Source organism: Amblyomma mixtum, chromosome 1, assembly GCF_055824585.1.
Source record: "Amblyomma mixtum isolate Tamu chromosome 1, ASM5582458v1, whole genome shotgun sequence".
NCBI classification, from domain to species: Eukaryota; Metazoa; Arthropoda; class Arachnida; order Ixodida; family Ixodidae; genus Amblyomma; species Amblyomma mixtum.
The window spans coordinates 82,879,118-82,903,585 of NC_143012.1; the positions used below are offsets into that span (position 1 = coordinate 82,879,118).

At 46.4% G+C, this 24,468-nt stretch overlaps 2 protein-coding genes across 6 annotated transcripts in view; one reads left to right on the forward strand and one right to left on the reverse strand.

Annotated features, from left to right (window-relative positions):
- Positions 1–21,923, reverse strand: part of frc (UDP-sugar transporter UST74c fringe connection) — a 28,076-nt gene extending 6,153 nt beyond the window's left edge. For 2 of the 4 annotated variants that reach the window (XR_016284422.1, XM_089553494.1), the window contains exons 1-10: positions 21,401–21,922; positions 21,180–21,213; positions 13,861–13,947; positions 13,207–13,274; positions 11,200–11,271; positions 9,986–10,054; positions 7,382–7,484; positions 6,441–6,533; positions 5,060–5,206; positions 2,979–3,061 (exon numbers count right to left, since the gene is read on the reverse strand). Coding sequence is in view for 2 of the 4 variants with exons in the window: in XM_089553494.1 (XP_089409620.1) it covers positions 2,979–3,061; positions 5,060–5,206; positions 6,441–6,533; positions 7,382–7,484; positions 9,986–10,054; positions 11,200–11,271; positions 13,207–13,274; positions 13,861–13,947; positions 21,180–21,213; positions 21,401–21,522 (878 nt within the window). In the remaining 2 variants the exon portion in view is untranslated. Of the gene's footprint in view, positions 1–2,978; positions 3,062–5,059; positions 5,207–6,440; positions 6,534–7,381; positions 7,485–9,985; positions 10,055–11,199; positions 11,272–13,206; positions 13,275–13,860; positions 13,948–21,179; positions 21,214–21,400 lie in introns of all 4 variants that reach the window. The other 2 variants (XM_089553486.1, XR_016284429.1) reach the window with 2 other exon arrangements.
- Positions 21,924–22,217: 294 nt separating this feature from the next.
- Hem (Nck associated protein 1 Hem) overlaps positions 22,218–24,468 on the forward strand; it is a 78,974-nt gene continuing 76,723 nt past the window's right edge. For both annotated transcript variants that reach the window (XM_089553507.1, XM_089553514.1), the window contains exons 1-2: positions 22,218–22,595; positions 23,378–23,488. In XM_089553507.1, coding sequence (XP_089409633.1) covers positions 22,491–22,595; positions 23,378–23,488 — 216 coding nt within the window. In that variant the 5' untranslated portion in view covers positions 22,218–22,490. The remainder of the gene's footprint in view (positions 22,596–23,377; positions 23,489–24,468) is intronic.

The following is a 24,468-nucleotide window of genomic DNA, read 5'->3' on the forward strand; positions in this document are numbered from 1 at the left end:
GTTGGGCTCTCCTCGCAGATCATGACTCTGGTAATTAAGGCTGCTGTAGCTACTGCAAAGAGCAGGAAAACGAAAACAACACTCACTATATCTTCATTATGAATTTCAAGTGCATTTAAAATAAGATTTTTTATTTATTTATTTATTTAGTACATACTGCAGACCCTTTTCAGGGTCCAAGCAGGACAGGCATATATTGTTAAAACTCAAAAGATACAGAACACAATGAAAAGAAATATACATAAAAATGAGCAGACAAATTTTGCGAAACTATTACGATGCCATAACATGGTTCCAATCGGATATTGTCCGCGGAAAAAACGAATATATTTAAAACAGTCAGTTTTCGCAAAATACGGTGTCAATGAGTGAATGTGATGATGTCGGGTATAACGTGTGGCTAAAGGGGATATGTACTGTGAAGGATCCAAAGCAAACTTATGGTTAAGTAAAGAATAAAGAAACTCAAGGCGATATTTTCCTCTTCGCGTTTCAAGTGTTTCAATATTGTTAGCTGCCATGAGGTCCGTGGGGGAGTCGGTATTTGGAATAGATAAACCTAACAGCTTTTCTTTGAACCCTTTCTAATTTATATACAGTAATCCCTCGTTATAACGAAATCGCTTTACTCGAAATATCGCTTTATTCGAAATTTCTTCCGGTCCCGACCCAAACGCATGCATTTTAAGCCGCATTACTCGAAGCGCACGAAGAGCTTGACCCGCTTAGAGCGAAGTGGCGAGCGGGAGGCATCGCCGCCACCGAGCGTAGGCATCGCCGCCGTGGCGGCGACCCTTTGCGCATGCAGTGCGAAATTAATACCGCCGACGAATTAAACTCATGCAGGCATAGAACAGGCCACAAAAGTACCAAACCCACGATCGATGACCTGCCTAGTAACCGGCACCAAGAGAGTGTCGAGTGTCCCCTGCTCAGCGGGGCCAAATTCCATGGTGCAGCGCGCCCGAACCGTTAATCTCGGTCGGAAGCGCATTCCTGGTGTTCCCCGTGACAGAATCCACACGAAAAAAATTGGCAGTGGCTTAGCTCCGGTTAAGCCTGGATATACAAGCGAAAAGCTGCATTTATGCTTTGTTTGACGTCATGGCTGTCGCAGTTCGCGCACAAGGCACTGGGAGCACCACGGTAGCGGTGTAGATTTTGAGCCAACTCCCTCGCTACCACTTCTGGGTCTTCTTTTCTTCCTTCCATGGCGAATGTCTGCGTCTCTTCTACAGCCGCCGCCGCCGCTCACACGTGCGTTCTCGCAACGCCTTGCGAAAGAACCTTCTCTTGGGACCGCGGCGAGCCCGCGCAGCAGCGGCAAGGGGTAAACCGGTGGTGAGGAGGAGAAGTGGCGATGGAGCGCGCCGCGGCGCCCGGCCTCTTTTATGTCCGCCGCCGCCGCTCGGGCGTTATCACAACGCCTTGCGATAACGCGATAAGAACCGCTAGCAACGGCGAAGGGTAAACCGGTGGCGAGGAGGGGGAAGGGCGCGCCGCGGCGGCGCCCACGCGAAGCGCGGTGTTGACGAGCCTAGTGAAGCTTTTCGCTTCAATAAAGTTTTCCTCGCGCTTTGCGATGCCAGAAAACCGCGGTGTCTTGAATGCGGAAAAGTGGCCGGTCATGCACGATTCGCGCCATTCGACTAGACAAACAGTCTAAATGCGCGTTAGGGTCACTGAATTTTGTTGTTACGGCGGGAACACGTGCGAAAAGCGAGCGCGATGCAACGCGGCGCGAGGTTGCGAACGGCGCCACAGCGTCCGATCGCAGCGCGTCCAACCTGCTAGACGTCAACGACGGGCCGCCCGCGGCAAACGCGATGACGGGAAGCGGGAGCCAACGCGAGCGCGGAGAGCGGCAGCGTCATGATGACGTAGGACGCGCTCCTTTGAGCCGGGGCCGGTCTCGACGCGCTTGCTCGCGCGCGTCGAGACCGGCCGGCCTGTCGATCAGCCTGGATCCCGTCTGGATCACAAAAATCAGCTAAAGCTTGTTCTTGATATAGATAATAAACTCTGGTATAAGCAATTTGAAAACTGTATCATCTTTGAGGATCGCTGACCAAAACTAAGTTGCTGGTAGAACAAATGTGCTACGAGAAAATTTTGTAGCGAAAGCTACATTGGCCACGAACTTGCGATTTCGCTGTGACAGTGCTCCGAGGGGGCACAGAGACCGACCTTGAGCCGTTGCCTAGCAACCGCCACAGCTGGCGGACGCCGCGCGGCGTCCGCCAGCTGCAGCGGTTGCTAGGCAACGGCTCAAGGTCATCCGCCAGCTTCCTCACAGTTGTGGCGCAATTAAATCTCGACTGTTCTAGCTTTTTTTGAGCGGTCGCTTATATCGAATTATCGCTTATAACGAATTTTTTCGCCGTCCCGCTGACTTCGTTATAACGAGGGATTACTGTATGTTAAGTTTAGTAAATGGGTCCCAAACAACCGAAGCATACTCAAGCTTTGGCCTGATGTAAGCGTTATATGTCAGCAGTTTTACGTGAGAAGGTGAATTTCTTAGTTTATGCCTCAGAAAACATAGCTTTTTAAATGCAGAGGAGCATATGTTGCCTATATGTGAGTTCCAGGAAAGATTGCTTGTGATTGTTTTTGATTGCTTGTGATGATTTTAGGAGAAAAGCCTGCATCATGTTTGCACAAATATGGTAACTGCTCCGTTATCTCTGATCTACCCTCTTGGAATTTGTTCAAACTGTACAAAGTTTGGCAGTAAAAGCTTCTTTCTCTAGAGAAATGCATGGACATTTACTGAGCCTTTTGAATGCAGTCAGACTGGATGAAGACAAGAGATTACACAAAGAAAGAAAAATTATGTATTCTTAAGAAACAAATAACAATGAGTATTGTGTGCACTGCCTCATTTTGCCCTCAAGTCACTATGGTATAATGATTTAAACACTTCTGAATTTCTCAGGAAAAAAAGAAAGCCCCCCCTTTCTTTTTTTACCACTCACCTGATATTAAGGCCCACAAAGTTGGCGAGGTTGAAGATGTAGTCACCACCAACGTACATTCCAACATATGTGGTCATTATGTTCTAGAACAGAAAAAAATGTATAACGACACTAAATTAAAACACTAATAAAAAAAAACAAAGCCACTTGGCCACCCTTTGTAAACACCTAATTATCTGTAGTATGCCTAATGAATAAAGCATGTTGTGAAATTACAGTAAAACTTCGCAGATACGTTTCCGGTTCCTAAACTCAAAATCGCGGGCATTCAAAATGCCCCATGCAGTACCACTATTTTCCGCCCAGTTTTATGTTGAAAGTACAATTTTGCGGCTCTTGCTTTTAAAACTTCCACAGATTATAGCTGCATAAAATGTTTTAACGACCAACCATACATGTGCAAGCATATGAGTGGGCCGAATAAGGGGCACGCGAATGAACTGGAATGCAGAGGCAGCCACCCACCACTGTGGCTTCTCTGCAGTGCTTAGGTGCGAAGTGCATGCGTGCGCGCACACACGCACCACACACACACATGTGCTAACCTATGAGCGGCCATTCCTATGGGGATGCTGCATGAAAAGGAGAAATGCACACGCTTTTTTGTGAAGCCTACGCACTAGTAAGTGCTGAAGCATTTGAGAACCGCAGTTTACACACAAGCGGGGTGGGTCTGGGGAATATAGCATGAAAAGCAAGCACACTGTGACAGTCAGCCGCTATGGAGGCTTCTGCGCATTGCTTACGTGCACGCAGGCGAAGCAACCAAAAAATGGCTTCGAAAAAATGATAATGGCCTTTTTCTTTACATTTTTACAATGCACATAAACGAGGTTTCACAGTTATATCTACGCAATGCACTAGCTGACGATCCAGCCCACAGGCAAGCTGTAAAACACATGCCCTTAGCAGAAACCACCCAACCTCACGTAGCCATTGCATCAATAGCTCGTTTCTTTCTTTCTCAGCAATAGTGCCTGTGGTAATTGAAACTACAAAAACGGTTCACGCTTGCTGCACTGAGCTTCCCGTATGCAAGGCAGCTAGTTAATTTGCACCAGAATTGATGATAATTATGAATTTTTATGGCACAAGGGCAGTATTTGGCCTCAGAGCACCATGGTGCAAAGTATTTTTCATCTTCACAATGAGGATTCAAAGAACCATTTCCCAAGTGTTTCAACCCTGATAAAGCCAAGTACTAAGCCCGGCATAAGCACGGCCGTACTGGCATAAGGCGCGTACGCCTAGCAGGTGTCCACAGAGTTGGGGCTATGGCTGCGTATACACAGCAATACAATCCCAGAGGTTGTACGCCGGACCAAAACCACGCAAAACAAATGTCCCCGAAACGTTATTTCACTTGAGACAAATACTTCAAGATTTCGAATACCATTCATACTGAATCGAATACTGGACACTTTAATATTTGAAATGATCGCACACATTCGTACAGGTCTAGTCAGAATAGATCCTGCAGTGGATAATTTGAACTGTGCACTGCTCTGCCTGGGCATCGTATCATCTGCTCTTTCCCGTGTTCTCGTGTCTTTTATGCTCTTGACAAGAATCCCTGCAACCTGCTTCCACAATTCACGCATTTCACACAAACCATCATCATCAGCCTGAATACGTCCACTGCAAGACAGAGGCCTCTCCCATGTCTCTCCAACTGACCCTGTCCTCTACCAGCTGTGGCCACCTTAATCCTAATCTCAGCCACACACCTGACGCTCTCCAGCTATGCTTGCCTTCTCTTGGAATCCAGTCCATTACCCTTAATGACCACCGGTTATCTTGCCTTTTCATTACGTCCTCTGCCCATGCCAATTTTCTTCTTGACTTCAGTTAGGATATCGTGAATTCACATTTGATCCTCCTCACAGTTAGCTCTCTTGTTCTCAAGTTGATCTCAAGCTTTTCCATCATTTCCAAAGTTTGCACTCCAGTACTCGCAAGAGACAACTGTCGTACACTTTACTCTTGAGCACACGCTTTTCACGCATAAGGCTGCTTCGAACGTACAGACACAACCCTTCCCAAACAAAAAGGCAGGCCACCCTGAGCATGTCGCCACCCACCTTCAGGCAGCCAACAATGGTGGTGGTGAGCGCCGAGTTGAACGCCGTGCACAGCACCGTGGCATGCATTATCATGAAGCCCATGAGACAGGAACAGAGGAAGGCACTCAGGAAACCGGGCTCCGTCCACCGCTGGAACTCCAGGGCCTGCACCACAGACAGACAGAGAGAGGCATCGGAGACGCAGGTCGGCAGAAGCCTGCCACTCAGCGGCACACCGCCGCACAACGCATACTGTGCTTGATGAAAAGGGGGTGCACGAGGAACAAGCTTCGAATGGATGCAGCTTGTTCACAACCATCATCAGCCCACTTTACATCCATCATCATCATTCATCATCATGATCAGCCTGACTACACCCACTGCAGGGTAAAGGCCTCTCCCATGTCTCTCCAGTTAACCCTGTCCTTCGCTGGTTGCCCCCCCCTTCGTATTCCCGTAAATTTCTTAATCTCATCCACCCACCTAACTTTCTGCCGCTCCCTGCTACGCTTGCCTTCTCTTGGAATCCACTCCGTTACCCTGAAGGACCAGCGGTTATCTTGCCTTCGCATTACATGCCCTGCCCAAGCCCACTTCTTCCTCTTGATTTCAACTAGGATGTCATTAACCCGCGTTTGTCCCCCACCCAAGCGGCCCTCTTCCGATCTCTTAACGTCACACCGATCAGTTTTCTTTCCATAGCTCGCTGCGTTGTCCTCAACATAAGCTGAATCCTCTTTGTTAGCCTCCACTGCGCAACTAACCTAAGCTGACAATTCCCATTAAATTTGTAATCTCAACTACCCTAATGACACTTTTCAGATTGCTTCAGGCTGCTACAAACCCTAAAGCACTTCAGCTGATAGACATGACCACCTTAAAACCGGTAAGACCTGCTCACTGCTGGACTTAATTGCACTATGTTAAAGCATCCAAGCAGGTCAAAAGAACCAGCCAAACAGTCAGTGGGAAAAGACTAATGCAGTTCCTACGAGGTCACTTACGAGAATGTGTACCAGAACCATATATTCATTTCACCTCTCACTCCGCCACTTTGCAGTGGCCATATCATTTTATGTCACGAATCATATCGCGAATTTATGTCAATTAGCAGCTGCTACCTCCAAGACGTGCAAGTCCTTCATGCTTATAAACAGCATCATTCTGTTGTCTAATTCTCCAGGATATGCACACGAAAGGAAATGGGCATCGTTCTGAAGTATGAACCAATTCGGAGCATTTGCAAGCTCAAAAAAGAGCCGCGTTTACACAGATTGAGACCCTTCCGCCAGCTTACTCACAAGCGCAAGACAAAGTTCCGTAGTTTCAGCTCACTTCTAACCATATGCAGAGAGCAGTACAGATAACAATAGTATGAAGATACTAGTATCAGACTCACCATTGCCAAGTCGCCCAAAAGCCAGGATAGAAAGCTGAGAGGAACCATCATCAGCAAGGCATTGTAGAAGAGGAGCTCGTAATTGCTGAGATCCTGGGAGGGAAGCGTATAAAAAAAGGAGTCAGAAGATGCAAAAATCGCTCACAAAAGTAATGTACTCAGAACTGCCTGATCCACTCTCTTATTTACAATAGGTCCCACATATCAGCCTTGTATTTTGGTGGGCATTTGGAAAACAAAACTACCTGATAGAAATAATGAGTGCTAAATATGCTCCCAGCTGTTGTCAATGCAGATGTAACTAGACGCATAAATGGGTGGACATTCATAGCATATCAATCGATACATCAATGTACCAATCCCAGATGTAATTGTAACAGGCGAAAGCACAGCACACAAAATGCGGTCCATTTGTGAAGGTGAACTTATCCATGAATTCCAAGCAGCCATGGAAATTAGCTCAACTTCATGCACTGACAATCGTCCATGACACATGGGCATGCAGGATGTTGTTGTGAAGGGTTCCGGATTAACTCTTTCCTTACTGTGCTATACGCCGCTGCTCATATATGACCGACACTTTGAACCTGCCGCAAAAATTAAAGGCAGTGCTCCTGGACAAGTCGCGCCATCTAGTTTGCTTCTATAACACCATCCCTTTGGTTTTAGTTTTTGTTTTTTCATTTCTAACGTGAGGAGGCCTTCAGTGAAATATGGCCACCGCGGCAAAGCTTGAACCCGCGACCTTGGGATCAGCAGCCGATTGACTGATTATTCAATCAAAGTCCCTCTTGAGAACGCACCGAGACAAAGGGGCTAAAAACTTGATCTGGGGCCCCAACGACCACGCCGGTTTCCGGGCACACGGACTGTTATGCATGCTACATGCCACAATCACACACAGAAATAAAACCCGTATGCCAACTGTCCAGGATACCTACCTTGGCATCGACCACCTTGCGAACACAAATGATATTGGCTGCGGTGAAGAAATCGTTGAGCAGGACTAGCGTGTAGCCACTGAAGTCGAAGGTCAGGTCTCTGCTGCACGGGGGAAAGCACAGCACACAAAATGCGGTCCACTTTTGAAGGCAAACTCATCCAAGAATTCCAAGCAGCCACGGAAACTAGCTACACTTCATGCACTGACAATCATCCATGAATCCCAAGCAGGGGCTGCTTTGGCAAGAAAGCCTGTCACCCATTCAAGTAGTGTGATGTTTAACTCTTTCCTTACTGCGCCCAATCAGCATCGTTAGCCCGCTAACGATGACTTTGTGCACCCATTTCGGAACCTTCCGCATTACTTACGAGCACGCTGCGCGTCTGGCTTGTAGCCAAGGGACCGAAGTTTCATTTCAGATGTAGTTTTTTTTTTACCTGAGAAGTGGCATTTTCTATTAACGCGCTGCGAAGATGCGGTACCGCGCTCGATGCCCACTAATGATGACTTTGCCGCTCGACTTCGGAGCCTTCCGCATTGCTTAGAGGGCATGATGCGTCATTTGGTTAGTAACTAGACAAATAAAATTTCATTTCAGAAGTAGTTCTTTTTTTCCTACAAGGCAGCTTTTTTGAATGCACTCTAAAGATGCGACAGCATCCAAGCCGCTTGGCAGCCTCCGCGTGCACGACACGCACCTTAAACATCGCAAATCTCCACCTCTTTGTCTGCGATTGATTTCATCGACAACCCAAGAAGCAGCGAGTCTGAGAATGCTGTCTTTTCGTCGAGATTCAGTTCTGACGTCAATGACCACGGAAGCCAGCATGGAACACAGGCACCAACACTCCGGTCCCCAGCTATAGGGTTTCCAGTTATTCTTTTGTAGCAAGAATACTGTTAAAGATAGAAGTTTGATTTTTTTCATGCCCAGTGGCCAGTGGAATGCCAAACAAATACAAGGAGTGCTGCTGCAACCGTAAATTATTAACATCAACAATAATAGTAAACACTGACATGCATGGCAAGCTCTACCTTGCTGAAGTCCAAATATGGATGTCATAATTTTCTTTAGTGACCATGAACACGAGTCACTTCTTTAATGCTTAGCCTCATTGATAAAGAGACCTGAATGTAAATGACCACTGGATTTCAATCTAATGGACCATGACCCACGATGAAGCAACAACAAAAAAACCTAAACAGTATTCAAAACGGTGGCAATTTTTAGGCTTTTGCATTTAGTATCATCATCATCATCAGCTTAACTACGCCCATTGCAGGGCAAAGGCCTCTCCCATGTCTCTCCACCCTGTCCTTCACAGCCGCGGTCATCGTATCCCCGCAAATTTCTTAATCTCATCCGCCCACCTAACTTTGTGCCGTCCCCTGCTACGCTTGCCTTCTCTTGGAATCCACTCCGTTACCCTCAAGGACCAGCGGTTATCTTGCCTTCGCATTACATGCCCTGCCCAAGCACACTTCCTCTTAATCCATGATAGCACAGTATGTGCCCGCCCTTTAGTACTTATATGCCTCATCTGTTCTCCTAACCTCACTAAGCCCTATGACATTCAGTAGGAATGCATAATAAAAACAATTAGAGCTTATGTGTCAGACATAACATTCACAACTTCCCGCAAGAGCACAAAATAAGATGACAGAACGACTTCACATGGCAAAGAAACACCCAGGGCTATAAAACATGCTGTTACAGTCAAGGACTGTGGGCTGATTTAAACCACTGTTTTTTTTTTTACAAGAACACTAAAGACAAATTGGAGCTGATCTATACCATTTCGTGCCGAATTCTAACGACAAAGCAGTTACTTTTACTGAAAACAGAGCTTCTATAAGCTAGAAACCACCCCAAAATGAAATGCATACATCAATACTACAGGCTCTTTTCACGAGCAAACTGCAAAGACGTCCCATTACTTAGTTTGCAGATCTCTGAGGCCAGGCAACACAGCCATCAACTAGCGGCCAGCAATCACAGAGTCCATAATTCTCTCAGTGCCATCACTGTTTGAACTGAGTTGCCGGGAGAAAATCTGCCACCTCCAATTCCAACTTTCTCAGCAATAAGTAGATCTTCTGCTGATACGTGAACACCAATAGAGCCACAAAGGGCCAAATAATTCAATTTTTCAAGGAACAAAAACTCTATGGAGTTGTCCTCGGTGTCATTTCGTGCATACTAATTTGTTCAAATTCAGTTTTTTTTCCCCGTTCAATAGAAGTTTGGAATTCTTTACCTGGGTCCATTCGTTCATGTCCACTTCAAAGTTTTGTAACCGCCATTGAAGACGCATAATAGCTGAATACTCCTACTCTGTCGTTAACAGTTCCTTTCTTGTTTGATATTTCTTTTGTGATTTGAATTTTATTGTATTGCTCACTTTGTACATTTTGCTGTATTTTGTTACCCTTGTTGCGTATTCTGCATTTTGTGTTTTTCCCACTCCTGCCATAGTGCATAGAATTGCGCTGCAGTATGTATAAATAAATAAATAAATAAACAATGACAGAAAATGCAGGGTCCACTCAAGAATGTCAGAATGAAAGCGCAAAGGCTTTGTGAAAGCAAGCAACTACTCACCATGCAGCAATCACTGCACCTCCAACCATGGCAAACACCGAGATCACAACACCTTTCGAAGGCTTTTTCCTGAAAAAAAAAGAGAACACAGAAACCGTCACATTTTTGCCACCAGCCTATTGGAGCAGTTGCACTGCGCCACAAGCCCAGCAACTCATCAAAGACTATCCTTCTCGTTCACAGGAAGCAATAAACCACACAGGTCGTCACAGCCTGCAGACTCAGCTCAACAAAAAGATGCTCAGAGTCACAAGCCGCGGACATGTCATTAGGCCCTTCTGTTCTTGAAGGAAAACAACAGTGTTTTCAGGATCACAAGAGTTGTGAGAAACTTCAAGAAGACACTGGGTAGATGCAGTGTGATCGTGTAACGAAATTACTGTTGCAGAAAAGGCTTAATTAAGTGCGAAACTGAATGATTGGCCCCAAGCAGTGAATGAAATTTTTGGGCTCATTCATCCCTCAGAGTGCCCACTGAATGCTTCCTCGTATAACTTGTACAGGCTTCCAATTCTACAACTCCTGGTTTTCAAATAGCGTTTATTTTTGCTTGTACAACATATTCTCAGCTCAGCTTGTGCTGCTGAATAGATGTACTATTAGGGACGAAACGTTCGGCACCAGCAAGCAAATTTCTTTGTTTTCTTATAAAACACTCGTCAAATCGCTCACGCCTGCCGGCTGTACTGCTCAACTTTAGGAAGGCAAATGGCACAATGCTTTTGCAAACACTGGGCTAGATTTCTGGCAAAGCAGTTGCGACGGGTGACACATCAGAAAGATTAACTTGCGCCGCAACAATTTAAACAGTCAATCTTTGATTTTCTTCCACAGTCGGCCTGAGACCGGTGTGCTAAGCACATGCTATAACTTGCGCACAACCCTACTACTTCATAATGTGCGGGCACATCAAACTTGTGGTACCCAAACCCCATTTTTTTTCATGGCGCCCAACCCTGAATAATACCGAATCGGCCAGTCGTGACAGGTAGACTAACTGCCAGCACGCATTTAAAACTAAATGAATGCACTGTATGTGAGCTAGACCACTCAGTTACCAGATGCAGGTTGAGCACTTCATGTAAATTAGTGCAGAAAACATTCCAGCAGCCAAAACATAAAGCGAACTAATGAAGATCAAGCAAGACAGTAACATACCGAAACTTCTGATGTAGAGAGAAAAAAAAAAAAACTGAGATGCAAGCAATGCTTACCTCAACACCAAGTATTCCCCAATCATAGTCATGAGAATAGAAAACCTCCGTAATGCCGTGAACATTGGTAAGCTGGAAAGAAAGGCAAGAAATACGGGTCATTTGTTTCCGTTTCAACAAGCCACAATAAACGACACATGACTGACAATCTCCTTCACGCAACCCATACGGAAAAATGCAAGCTGCAACTTCGTTTAAGCAAACTGTACTGGAGTCTCTTTAAACAGCACCTCAAGGAACCAGGATATGTTCCATTTATCAGAAATCCTATTTACAGAGACGACGAGCAGAATGGCGCATTACGAGCACAAACTTGATATAAAAGGAAGAAAAAAGTTTTCAATTGTGCCGCCGCTTTTCCACCTGTCAAACAGAGGAAATCCCATATTTACTATGTAATATGCACCAGCGCTTAATTTGCAAACCCTTGATTTATTATGTGGATTTATAAAAAAAAAATTTCTCTCGCATATTTCACGCCCCCTGCAGGGCAGATTTGGGAAGATTGACGTGCCGGCACACCCACGTCGCCACGTGCGGCGGCGAAAGGCGAGTGAGTAGTGTATAAAAAAAATTCTACTGTGTAAATCGTTTGTAAATTGCTTTCAGTAAAGAAACGCCAATTGCGTGCTGTCTACAAAGACTTGCTCACACCAGCGGTTGCTTCCCGTACGAACAGCTGTGAGAGCAAACTTCCAGTAACCTCTGGAGCATGCGTCGTGCCAGAATCCGAAACTACCGAACCGTTGGCTGTTCCGTTTGCCACTACTCTGTCGGGTTGCATGCGAGGAAACCATTTTATCGCCTTGTGATTTGCCTCTGATGACTGCTGGCTTTGAAACTGTATCGTTCCATGTTTATTGCTTTCAGCTGCGAACACTCAATCATGCCATCACGCAAAATTATAATTAGATTTTTACAGTTAACTTTGTCATCAGTTGCGGGGTCAACTTATACACGACTATATACCGTATACATTGCACGTTGAGACTTTTGTAGAATATTTTAGGGCAAGTTCAAAACATCCATGCAATTTATGCACCCCCTTTTTGATGCCTTAATTTTTGGAAAAATATTGCGCAAATTACGCATGTAAATACGGTAACCACTTCTAGGTGTGAGAAAAGATTTTACATTTGTTTTTTTAGCTCTCGCAGCCATTTTTTTTCTGAATGCTGTCATCCCTGCTTGAGAGGTTGCGCAGAAACAGTTTTGAACCTTGTGCTTGGGAAGCTCTTAAGCATTTGCACACCACTGGAAAAGGAAAGCCAGAGAAGAACTGGAAACTGAAACCAGATGGAAACAATGATCCGTACCACGATGGCACTGAGCTTTCACGACTACCGTACTTACCCAATTCTAACCATCACTCTTTTTTTTTTTTACGAAAACCAAGCCTCGAAATTGCATGAGCGTTACAGTGGATTTCAAAACCAAGACCATGCTACAACCAGCTCCAGCGTCACTGCCATGGCAAGAAGTCAATTAGGTTTTTCTGCTGACATGTGGGAGATGTTTTTCCATAAGCATTAGGCCCAGCTGTGTATATTGCCATGTGAAATTCGGCCTTTGTCCACAAAAATGACTATCCGAAATTTGGCAGTGAGCCACAGGTAGTAAGTGTCCCGTACCGGGCCAAACAACCAAAAAGAGAACTAGGACAAACAGCAACGCAGGAACTGACACCATACTGAACTGACATTTCAGGAACTAAACTGCATGACACTAAGGTTCCAAGGCAAAAAAAAAATTCTCTATGCTATATTGGTGCATAAATACTATAAACATTGAAGATTACCTTGAATGAACTGTTGCACTGCTATAAATCAGAGGTATTCGACTCGTCCCCTAGCCCCCGAACTCCGGGACCCAAACATGACACGGTCCCAACCTAATGTATGACTTAACACATTATGACCTAAACAAGCTGCAGCTATGTTTAACACCAACGTTGTTTGGCACTGCTTTCCTAAAGGAGTTAAATAAATACACAAAGTGGTTACGCACCTAATTTTCTGCGTGCCCCCGAGGCCGCACACGAGGTTGGCACCAAAAAATATTGGAAGTGGAAACACCTGGAAGGAAAAAAAAAAATTAAGTCCAGCTGTTTTCCGGTAACTTTTTAGCAATGAAAAAAAAGAAACAGCAACTCCTAAAGACTTAACTCATTTATGTGCAACCAACTTGCATTACTGTATATACTAAAATACATTTAGTGTGCTAGTATGTGTTCAGAACATACAGTCATAGAAAGCAGGACTGCACTGTTATGTATGGTAGGTGAACAAGTAATTATGTACAAGAGTGCTTGACCAAATACCATACACAATCATTAAGGGCGACCTGAGACATGGCATGAGAGAAATGTTTTTTTTTTTCTTAACAAGAAAAACAGAGCAGGCGCTCAATCTTGCAACGTTTCCTAATCAAATGAACCAAATTATGGCAGCAGCAGTGATAAATACAATACAATACAGAGTCTACATAAACACCTTTACATTCTGTCACATTGTGCCTTACCATTACCTCAGACAGCACAAGTAATACCATTATGAATTGTACGGAGGCAATTTTGCGCCATGCTATGTTGAATAAGGAAGAAGAAACGGCATTGCCCACACAGGGCAGAGCAAGTGGAGGATGGAAGTCGTGCATTCTCACCTTTCCACATGTGGCAAGTGACACTTGTGGGAAATCAATGAAACCCGCTTGCCTTAATGCCCATATAAGGCTAATGGTAATAGCCATCTGTAAGGCAGAACAGACGAGAAACTCATTCATTGGCACATAATTTTAGTCATTAGACACATACTAATAAGGGAGTAATTACTCATTGGCATCCACCCAAGCGCAGCCATACCATAAGCTTGCCGTCCCGGTTAGCTCAGTTGGTAGAGCGACTGCTCCGGTGTAGCGGTGGTCCCGGGTTCGAACCCCGGACCAGGACAAATTCTTCTTTAACTGCGAAGTTTCTGAGAAAGCTGTATAGCTTTCCTTTGTAGCCGCATGGCTGCGCTTGGGTGGATGCCAATGAGTAATTACTCCCTTATTACAAATTTACTCCACCTTGGGGGATTCCCCTAAACATTTGGTCAGACACATCACTAGTCAGGAATTCAATGAACGCGAATGAAGGCCGGCAGCATACCCTGCCACAACATTAACGCCAACGCATGTAGTGCACATCTCTCTCTGTCGCCACGCCACGTAGCTCAAAGTGTGATTGAGGTGTCCACTGACAGAGGGAGCCAGTTATGTGCCCTTCCTTTAATCAAGATCAATGTAGTCTACAACAATGAAAAACACGATGCTACAGGAGTGGAAACATGCTGAGATTATTGTTAAATCAAAACCAGGGAAACAACCGACGATCGAAGCACTACGCCCCATCTCTCTAAAGTCATGTCTGGGGAAACTATGAGCAGGTAATCCAGACAAGACTACAGAGCTACATCGAGGACAACAACCTCTTCCACCCATCTATGACTGGCTTCAGAGCGGGCTTGTCCACACAATACACCTTCCTCCTCTTTAAGGAAGAAGTCTTAACCAACATCCGGAGAGGCGGGGAGCTTTAATCATGTCACTCGACTTCAAAGGAGCCTTTGATAACGTATCGCACCAAGCAATACTAGAAGAGCTCTCCACCATCAACTGCGGCAAACAAACCTACAAATATGTCCAAACGTTCTTATCCAACCGCACGGCCACCATAGCAATTGGGGAGATAAGAACTGATCCACAGGACATGCCAAACCGAGGTACGCCTCGAGGCTCGATCATCTCACCCCTCCTATTTAACATACCCATGACAAGGGTCGCCAGGGCATTACAGGTTATCAAAAACATTGGATTCACCCTGTACGCAGACAACATCACGGTGTGGACAAGAACAGGCTACCAGCAGAACCAGAACAATCTCTCCAACAAGCCGCCACCTGCGTAGAAGACACCACCAGGCAACGTGGCTTACGCTGCGCTCTGGAGAAATCCGAAGTGATCTGCATCAAAGGCTACAACTACTGTAACCAAGAGCCAATGCAAATTCTACTCCAAGGGGTGGAAATCAGAGAAGTCCAAGTCATCAGAATCCTCGGAATCTGGCCTCAGTCCGACCCCACAGCGTGACAAACCATCAAACCACTGAACACATCAACCACCCAAGTATCGAGAATGATACGCCGTGTAGCAAGAACACGGAGGGGAAAGTGGGATGAGGACACTATGCGGCCCGTACAAGTGCTGATCATCAGCAGAGTTGCATACGGCCTCCTCTACTTACCGCTCCTCAAAGCAGGATGTAACAGAATCAATGCCATCATCCATTCAGCAATCAAGAATGCGCTCGGCCTCCCACCATGCACTGCCAACGACAAACTCGACGTGCCAGGCGTCCACAACGCCTTTGAAGAAATTCAAGAGGCTGTTCTTCTATCCCAAAGAGGACGCCTGCTCACAACAGAAACGGGCACACAAATCCTACGAAGAGTCGGATAACCAGCTGACTTAGAGTCCAGTCTACAACCAACATTCCCTAGGTAAATAGAGCTCGCATACACGTAGCTCCAGTACCCAAGAACATGTCCACCCACTCCCACGAAGGCCGAAGAAGAGCCAGAGTAAATTACATAAGACGAATGACAGGGAGGAGCGGTAGGGCAGTCTACGTAGACAGAGCCCCATATCCCTCTCCACATGGGAACGCAGCGGTAGCTACCGTAGTAGGACCCAACTACAAAGAACTCGTCAGCCTTTCCATACAGAACTGCACCATATTAGAGGCAGAAGTGGCTGCAGTAGCCCCGGCCATACAGCACGAGAATGCTACCGGCCAATCCTACCACGTCGTGATCGACTCACAGATGCCTTGTCGGCTCCTCCTTGCAGGTAGAATACATAAAAGATTGCTCCTGCTAGTCATGAGCAACCCCGAGTCAAATACATCCATCAAACATCAGATAACTTGGACCCCCGCACACTCAGGCTTGGAAAGGAATGAGGTCGTGGATGGCCTAGCTCGAGGTTACACAAACCGACTGGGCCTTAAACCGATCTCCCCCAACCATTCGCTAATCCAACACATGTCCACAGCCTACAACACTAGACTACCACCAACGTCTCATGCATCGATTCCTACCGCCACTTCACAAGCAACTGACGGCAGAGGAAGCTAGGGACTGGAGGCAACTCCAGACCAACACCTTCTCCAGTCTACACAAATACATGGTGTGCAGGTCAGCCCACACCCTACCATGTGACCGTCCCATATGCCCATGGTGCGCAGGTCAGCCCCCAGCCTACCATGTGACATGGGGGTGCATCGGGCACAAGCCACCTCACCTCCAAACCCATAAAATAAAGGAACAGTGGGAGGCCTCTCTGTCCACCTCCAACCGGCAAGACCAACGCCAACCGGCTCATCAGGTTGCATGAACTGCAACCGGACAGCTGCAGGAGCCCTGAACTAATTCATCAGGTTGCATGAACTGCAACCGGACAGCCGTAGGGGCCCTGAACTAAGGACTCCAACCACCTCTCAAGACCCTTGAACCTTTATTTCTGTGCATAATAAATGTGTACTACTGCTATGGCATCCCTCTATTGCTCCAGTGCAGTAGTGTTCCTCCCACAACCCTGTCAACACCCACCCACACAGCAGCCCACATCTCTCTCCCCACCACCACATAGCTCAAAGCCTAATTTAGATGTCCACTGACACAGGGAGCCAGTTTTGTGCCTTTCCTTTCCTCAAAATCAATGGAGTCTACGAAGTCCTCAACACCAAGGGACCAACTTCAGTGACACATTTTGGGGACACTTCCCCAGTCAACATGGCCATGAAATGCTTTCACATTTTATAATAAAGGGAAGCCATAAGTGGACAAAGGACTCAGAAGCTCTCTACTTTCACTCATTATCCTCCCTTCCCTTACAGCCCCATTCACGTCCCCACTGAGATATGTGAGACAGATACCAAAATGGTCGTGGCTTAGCTCTGCTATGCCAGGATATACATAGCCTGAGGTGAGGGCGAGGTGTCCACATCTCAGTGGACACCTGAACCAGAGGGAAGGCACATAACTGCCCTCTTCGGTGGCCACCTCTAAGTGGCGGTAGTGACAGGTGTGCACTGCATGTGTTGGCATGACAACGTTGTGCCAGAAACGCGGTGCTGAAGCCATAAGCCGTCGTCGCGTTCTTTGTCTTCATTGGCATTGACATTTTACACTCCGATCATTTTAATGAAAGGAAGTGCGCATAATGGCTCCCTGGGTCAGTGGACGCCTGAATCATGCTAGTGGTGTGTGGGGTGATGAGAGAGATGTGCACTGCTGGCATTGACACGGCTGTGCCAGAAACGCGGCGCTGAAGCCATAGACCGTCGGCGTTCATTGGCGCTGTCAACGTTTTACACTACGATCATTTTAAGGAAAGGAAGGCGAGCGCGCGGCGAGGCACGCCAGCTGAGCGTAGTGACGTCACTTGCTCCTCGCGCATGCGCAGCACAGCTCTCCAGGAGCCACGCGAAAATGCTCAACCTCGGCCAGTGTAGCTCACGCTACAAAACCAATTTACCAATTTTACCGAAGCTCCATGACCTCCAGCATCTCCACCAAATGTTATTCGTGGCGGCAAGCCGCCGAACAAGACGTCATGACTGATCTGACGATATGATTATTATTAATGGTTTGGTTTATGGGGTTTAACGTCCCAAAGCGACTAAGGCTATGAGAGACGCCGTAGTGAAGGGCTCCGGAAATTTCGACCACCTGGGGTTCTTTAACGTGCACTGACATCGCACAGTACACGGGCCTCTAGAATTTCTCCTCCAAAGAAATTCCAGCCGCCGCGGCCGGGATCGAACCCGCGTCTTTTGGGTCAGCAGCCGAGCACCATAACCACTGAGCCACCGCGGCGGCTATTATTAATGGCTCCAAGCCTCCCGCGAGCGCTCCATCTCGCGTTACTGCCCGCTTTGTTGCCTTTATAGTCCGTGACGCTATCCTTTAAATCAGGCGTACGGCAAGAGGTCCGTGCCACCGCGCGCGCAAAGCTATAAGCGCAATCATGCGGCAGTCAGATAAGGCAGACGCGGCGTCGCCTGTTATCTATAACGGAAGCCCTTTTCCGCCAGCATGAGTACGCGGGAGCCACTCAAAAAGGCCTTTTCGGGTTCCGCTACCGCTTCCGCCAGGAGGGACACGTTGTCGACGCCAAGTTGCTAAAAAAAAACAAAAAAAAAAAAACGCGCCGTATTCGCCGAAGCACTCGAGACGCGCATTTTACGGCAGACTTAAGAAACGCGTTTCATCTCTTGCTTTTACCTTTTCCTCCACGCTGAAGATTTGAGCGAAATCGCACAGTTGAATACGGACTAAATCGATCGTTATTTCCACGCGAACTATGGTCTGGCATTCTGATCAACTGAGTTCGTAACCCTCCCCTTAATTCATGCTGCATTGAGCCATCCCTGCAAAATAAATGCCTCCGCCTAATGGTTCTATAAATCGTGACGTCACAGTTTACAAGTCACACCCGGTAACAGTAAAAACCACCCCGCATGACAAAAAAAGAAACGAGCTCAGCTATAGCGAACGATACCTTTATAGTGAATTACCTCGCTACATCGAACAACTGATATGCCTTTCTCATAACAATGACTACAAAAACTACCTCTTGTTAAAAGCTGAAAGTCGCGCCGTTCTAACTACAAATAAATAATAAAGAGCTACAAAAGCTTAATCTGGGCTAATCGATGCGTCCCGAAGTAAAAAGAAAGAAAAATTGTGGAGCGAGAAACAGGAACAGCGCACACGTGGTCAGAAAGGGGACTATTGAGTGAGTGAAGAAACTTTATTTCCGCCAGAAGAAGACCCGTGCCCCTCCGGGTCCGCACGCAGGCGTCCGGGGAGGGGCAGCGTCGCAGCTGGAAGACTAGCAACGGTATAGTCGCGCAGCTTCTGCTGCATTACTTTTTATACTTCCAAATAACATGCGAACTAGTCTATGTCAGCCAAACCGTGCGTAGTCATAGCCTGGGAAAAAAAAAATTCAGGGGGCACTTTGGCTCTCTAAAGTGCTGCAAGGCGAAAGAGTTTCCTGGCCACTGTGTTTGTTTCTATTTACTTTTTTTTATTTTTCATATTTTGTTTATTTATTGCTTTGCTCCTTTTCTTAATTTTATTGTTTTTTATTTTAATTTTCACATTTTATTTTTCTTTTTTACTTCTTTCATTTCATTTATGAAGCCCATGCATTCACTAGATGCGCCTTTATTCATGCTGGAACCTTGAGCCTTTTAAGCAGTGACGCCGAAAGGAAGACGAATCTGCCGACGCCTCTGTCGACACTTCTGCCGACGCGTCTGCTAACGACAGTATGAGGCATTAAAGGCTTTCGCCTTAATAATTACGACACCAGTAATCTTCACCGATTTAGGCGACGAAGAATCGGCTCAAAAGGTGAGCTCACGCACACCTGCACAGAACTAACTCGCTCACATAGCGGACACAGCTTTTTCAAACTGCACTAGCGTGCATGATTCCCGACACCAACAGAAACTAAAAAACAAAGACGCCATAAATTCAACGCGCAGCACTTGCCTAGAACTCACTTTTCTTTTTTCATTTCGCCATCAGCAGAAAACGACCTGCGAGAACGTCAGTAGCTTTTCTCAGAAGGGCGTGCACCCAGAGGCCACGTTGGACCATCAAGATTCCCAGACGCCCTGTTCGCCGAAACCAATTTTAGCCGGGCTACTGACCACGCTGGGAAGACGGAGCAACAAAAACCAGAGGCACTGCAAAAACACGAAATTTTTGGCTACCTTTTTTTTTTGCGCATGCTATCATATATGTAACATCTCAGAACGAGAACGGGTTTCGTTTCCCTTGTCGTCAATACACTGACTGTTTTAAGCGGCGTTTCGCAATCTGGAGTACTTTAATTGTTTTTTTTTTTGGTGCGGGGGGGGGGGGGGGGGGGGGGGAGACACTGGCGCAACATCTGTCTCACATATCTCGGTGGACACCTGAACCGCGCCGTAAGGGAAGGGATAAAGTAGGGACTGAAAGGAAGGAATAGGTGCTGTAGTGGAGGGCTCCGGAATATATTATTCCGACCACCTGGGTATCTTTAAGGCCAGACAATTTTTTTCGCGACTAAACGGTCAATGTCATTCTCAAAGTGAAAGCCCTTTTCGAGTGACGGCCGCGGGCTATTTCAATTATCGAGTAAGCATCCCACTGTAGGCAGCGTCGATAAAACGCAATGGATATCACTGGGTCAGAAAAAGAAAATTCGCTGCGTTTGTGCCCGTGCTCCACGAAAAACACCATCACGATATGAAAGGCGATTCCGGAGCCCTCCACCATGGCACCTCTTTCTCTCTTTCTTCTTTCACTCCCTCATTTATCCCTTCCTTACAACGCGGTTCAGGTGTCCGCCGAGATATGTGAGACAGATACTGCGCCATTTCCTTTCCTCAAAAACTAATTTACCAGCTTTTAATATGAAAGACCGCACATGCGAAGAGTGTGGCGCGAATTTCGACATGAAACAGAACGCCACTCGTCGCTTGACCAAGCAGTAACGTCCGTCTTTAGAACTACTCCCTCTCAAATACGAGACGTCACCTCGAGAAATTGATGGCCAAAGTGTATAAACCATTATCCACAGCGCGAGGTTCAATCCATCAAGAAATGGTTGATGGTGAAGACGAATTGATTTATGTGCAAATTTTTAACCACCCTGTACCCGCTACACTAAAATTTGACAACAAAGAGTCGATGGAAATGAAAGTTAGCACTTCTGGAAGTGCAGTAATACATAACTCGTCACCAGAGTTTTTATTCCCTCCTGTGATGTCACACGCCAGAACAGATTTTTTTTTTTAATGTTTTATAGAGCTTTTGCAACCACGTACTCTTTCGCCTTATCTTCAGTACAGAATGAGAGGTGTGCAAACACGCATAACATACCTGGCCGACCCCCAAGAAATACGGCGACGGAAACCTGTCGGGACGAGACAAGAAGCAAAAAACACACAATGAAACGTCTCCTCTGCGAACTGACAATCTAGACAGCTGAGCAAGACGAAATGGAAACGAGCGTGTTCGCGAGAACTGAAAACTGAAATTGACAGCGAAGGTGCGAGGTTGAAGAACGTAGAATGACGTTGTTGAGCTTGCGGTCAACTCACCCGTACGTAGTGAGCACGACTTTGTTGACGACGATTATCAAGAACGAAACAATGCCATAGAAGAGAGCGGACAGAATCTTGGCCCGGGCTGGGACCCGGTTGGTGACCAGCGGCTCGTCCATGACGCCAGAAGTGAAGCCGCACAACCGGTTAAAAAGCCCGGCGACGGTGCACAGGCCTTCAAGTTATGGGAAGATGACAGGACGAAGAAGTTGAAGCGGTCGTCACCACCGGGGCGGCACATCCATGGAAACTTTCACACACGCCATCAGCAGTAGCAGCGGCGAAGCGGGCGGTACTCGTGGCGCATCGAGCGCCAGCACGAGCGAATGTATGCGCATAAGTGATACGTCTGTGCGCGACAAACGGCGTCAACAGGGACGACACACCGCGACGCGACACAGGTAACACACAAACGACACAAGGCCGCCGCACACCGCGCACAGAACGTAGAGAGCTGGCGCGCGCTCCAAGCACTCCAAGCGTTACACCATGATGGATGCGATGTTGTGAATCACGTGGTGCACCAGAACGTGCTGCATGACGTGCACATGAGGAATGACGTACAGAAAATAGTTTTCTCAGTTGCCGTCCGATGGCAGCACAAACCTAAAAAAATGTAAGTGTTTTGTCTCGAAGTTTAATATTTATACCTTAAATTAAATATTTTAATTGTTTAAAAACGTTGTTATGTTGGTTTATTTTTATTTAGGTGAATATAACGCAGTAATGTTTAAATAAATTTTGTGGTTAGCAGCGACATTAAACAGGGGCGTCTAAAACTAACTCTCACGCATACAGCTTAGAGGATATGATCCGGAGAGATGCTGAATGGGACAGGTAGGGCACGGCTCTCTCTTCCGGCATTGCTCATCGTCGCTTGTGTAATGGACGTGCGGTTTCGGTGTGTGGTTAAGTTCGTCGCTGTTTGTGCTGACGCCCAGCTCGAGAAAAGCGGGCGCCTCTGACGCCGCGATGTTTGTGAAGTGAGCGTCCAGCCTCGTGATTCCTCGGAGTGAGTGTGCGTGTGTGTATGTGAGAGGCTTTTTCTGTGGTTCGCGGGTGAGGCGAGGATCGACAGAGCGTCGACATGGCCCGATCACTTCAAGTCACCACACAGCGGATCGCCGAGAAGCTGACCATCCTCAATGACCGAGGCGTTGGGATGCTCACGAGGATATACAACATCAAGAAGGTGATCCGTCCTTCCTCATTCCGGATATGCGGGACTCCGTCCGTGCGAAAGTTCACGGAACAACGCGCAAACAAGATGCGGGCTGGGCGTGTCACGCCGGCGTATTCTGTCATTTCAAAATTCTTTCGGCCACTGCCGATCGTTGTTCAGTCGGGTTTTTCTCCTGATGTGTGCCTTACGCGCCGAACTGGTTAGGCATACATAGTTTCCAACCGTTCCCAAAATGCAAAACCACTGTAAAACGTTTACAAACATGCGTTCAAGAATGTCGGACCCGATTCGGCAGTTCGAAACTTTGATTCCCTGCTGCTTTTCATTGGCGTGCACAGGCTGAAATCGCGACTGCATAACTGTCGAACAGTTATCGTTAACGGAAGTGTATGTGTTGGCCACATATCGCAAATTCCAACCCTCGGGTTTCGCTCATGACTGTGTCTGTCGGGGCTTCGAGCTTTTGCCTGTTGAAAGTTGAAAAAAAAAAAAAGTAAAACGCCGATACAGCTAAAGGAAGAGCCGTTAGAGCCAGGCTACCACGGTTAGTAGCACAAAGACGAGGAAAAGAAGTTTAAAATGCTTCACATACTGACCTTGCTTTTGTAGTTTGATGTTGTCATAACGTCATCAACACTTTTCTACTGTCTCGATTCCTACATAAGACACAAGCAAGAAAATGAACATTGTGCTATGTTTCTTCACAGTGAAGTTCTTAACTGATGTGGACTGTGTCATATATGTTGTTCTGCGACGAGAGAGTTTGCAAGGAGGCATTTCTTTTGCAACAGGCTTGTGGTGATGCCAAGTCGAAGCCGTCATTCCTCTCTGACAAGAACCTGGAATCGGCCATCAAGCATGTTGTGCGGCGGTTCCCCAACATTGACATCCGGGGCAACAGCGTGAGTGTTGCAGTGCAAAAACCAGTGCCTTTGTGTATTTCGTAAAACACATGCAAATTGGTGCTTTGCTGTGTGAAATGTGAAGACGGCAGCACTGGAGAGAGATGACAAGTCATGCGTTTTTTGCATGGTAACACTTCGATCTACACACTTTGTTTCTGTTCTCACTCCCACTAATTGTTTGTAATCGTGTGTATTACTCTTAGTGTGAAAAGGCAACTTTCCTCACAAACATTAAAACAACACTGAGGACAAATTGAAGTTTGCCTGTATCGAAGATGTTCTAAAGACGTAGTAATTATTTACTCTGTAAACAGAGCTTTTCTAATCTAGAAAAGACCAGGAAACGAAATTACTGGTGGTACCGCCCGAGGCCATTTTCGCAAACATACTCTGATGACGTGAACAGCTTTTTGTTTCCGATTCTCAGAGTCTAGACAACACTGCATTCCACTTCTAGTTGGTGATCGCAAAGTCTCGAATGCACTCGACGTCATCATCGCAATGAGTGTGAATTCATTGGTGGGACTAAGTATTTCATTTTGAACTCCAACTTTCCCACAAATGAATAGATCTTTCCTGCCAAACAAATGTCAGTGGAGCGAAAAAAAAAGCAAGAGAATCTATAGTTGGATTCCACTTAGGTCTGCAGTGAAGCTCCGCCCACATTCAGCCTCTGTGCACAGAATTCCTCCACGATGAAAAAGTAGTCCGCTGCTTAAACGTTTCTTGTTGCCTAAACAAGAAGGTTAGCTCAAGGAAAAGATTATAAGCTCTAGAATTTTGTTGTGTGGATTGTTTGATGAAGTCAAACATTAAAAAGCTGATTTTGTTTACTGTTGCGATTGGCCAGCGGAGTAATACAAGATGCCGCGGACCGCGGCCCAGTGTTAGCAGCTGCTGTTTTTTAAGTTGTATCCTACTTTAATGTCACTATCAACAAAAATGAGATGGAGTTGTCTTCAGTCTCAGTTTAAGGC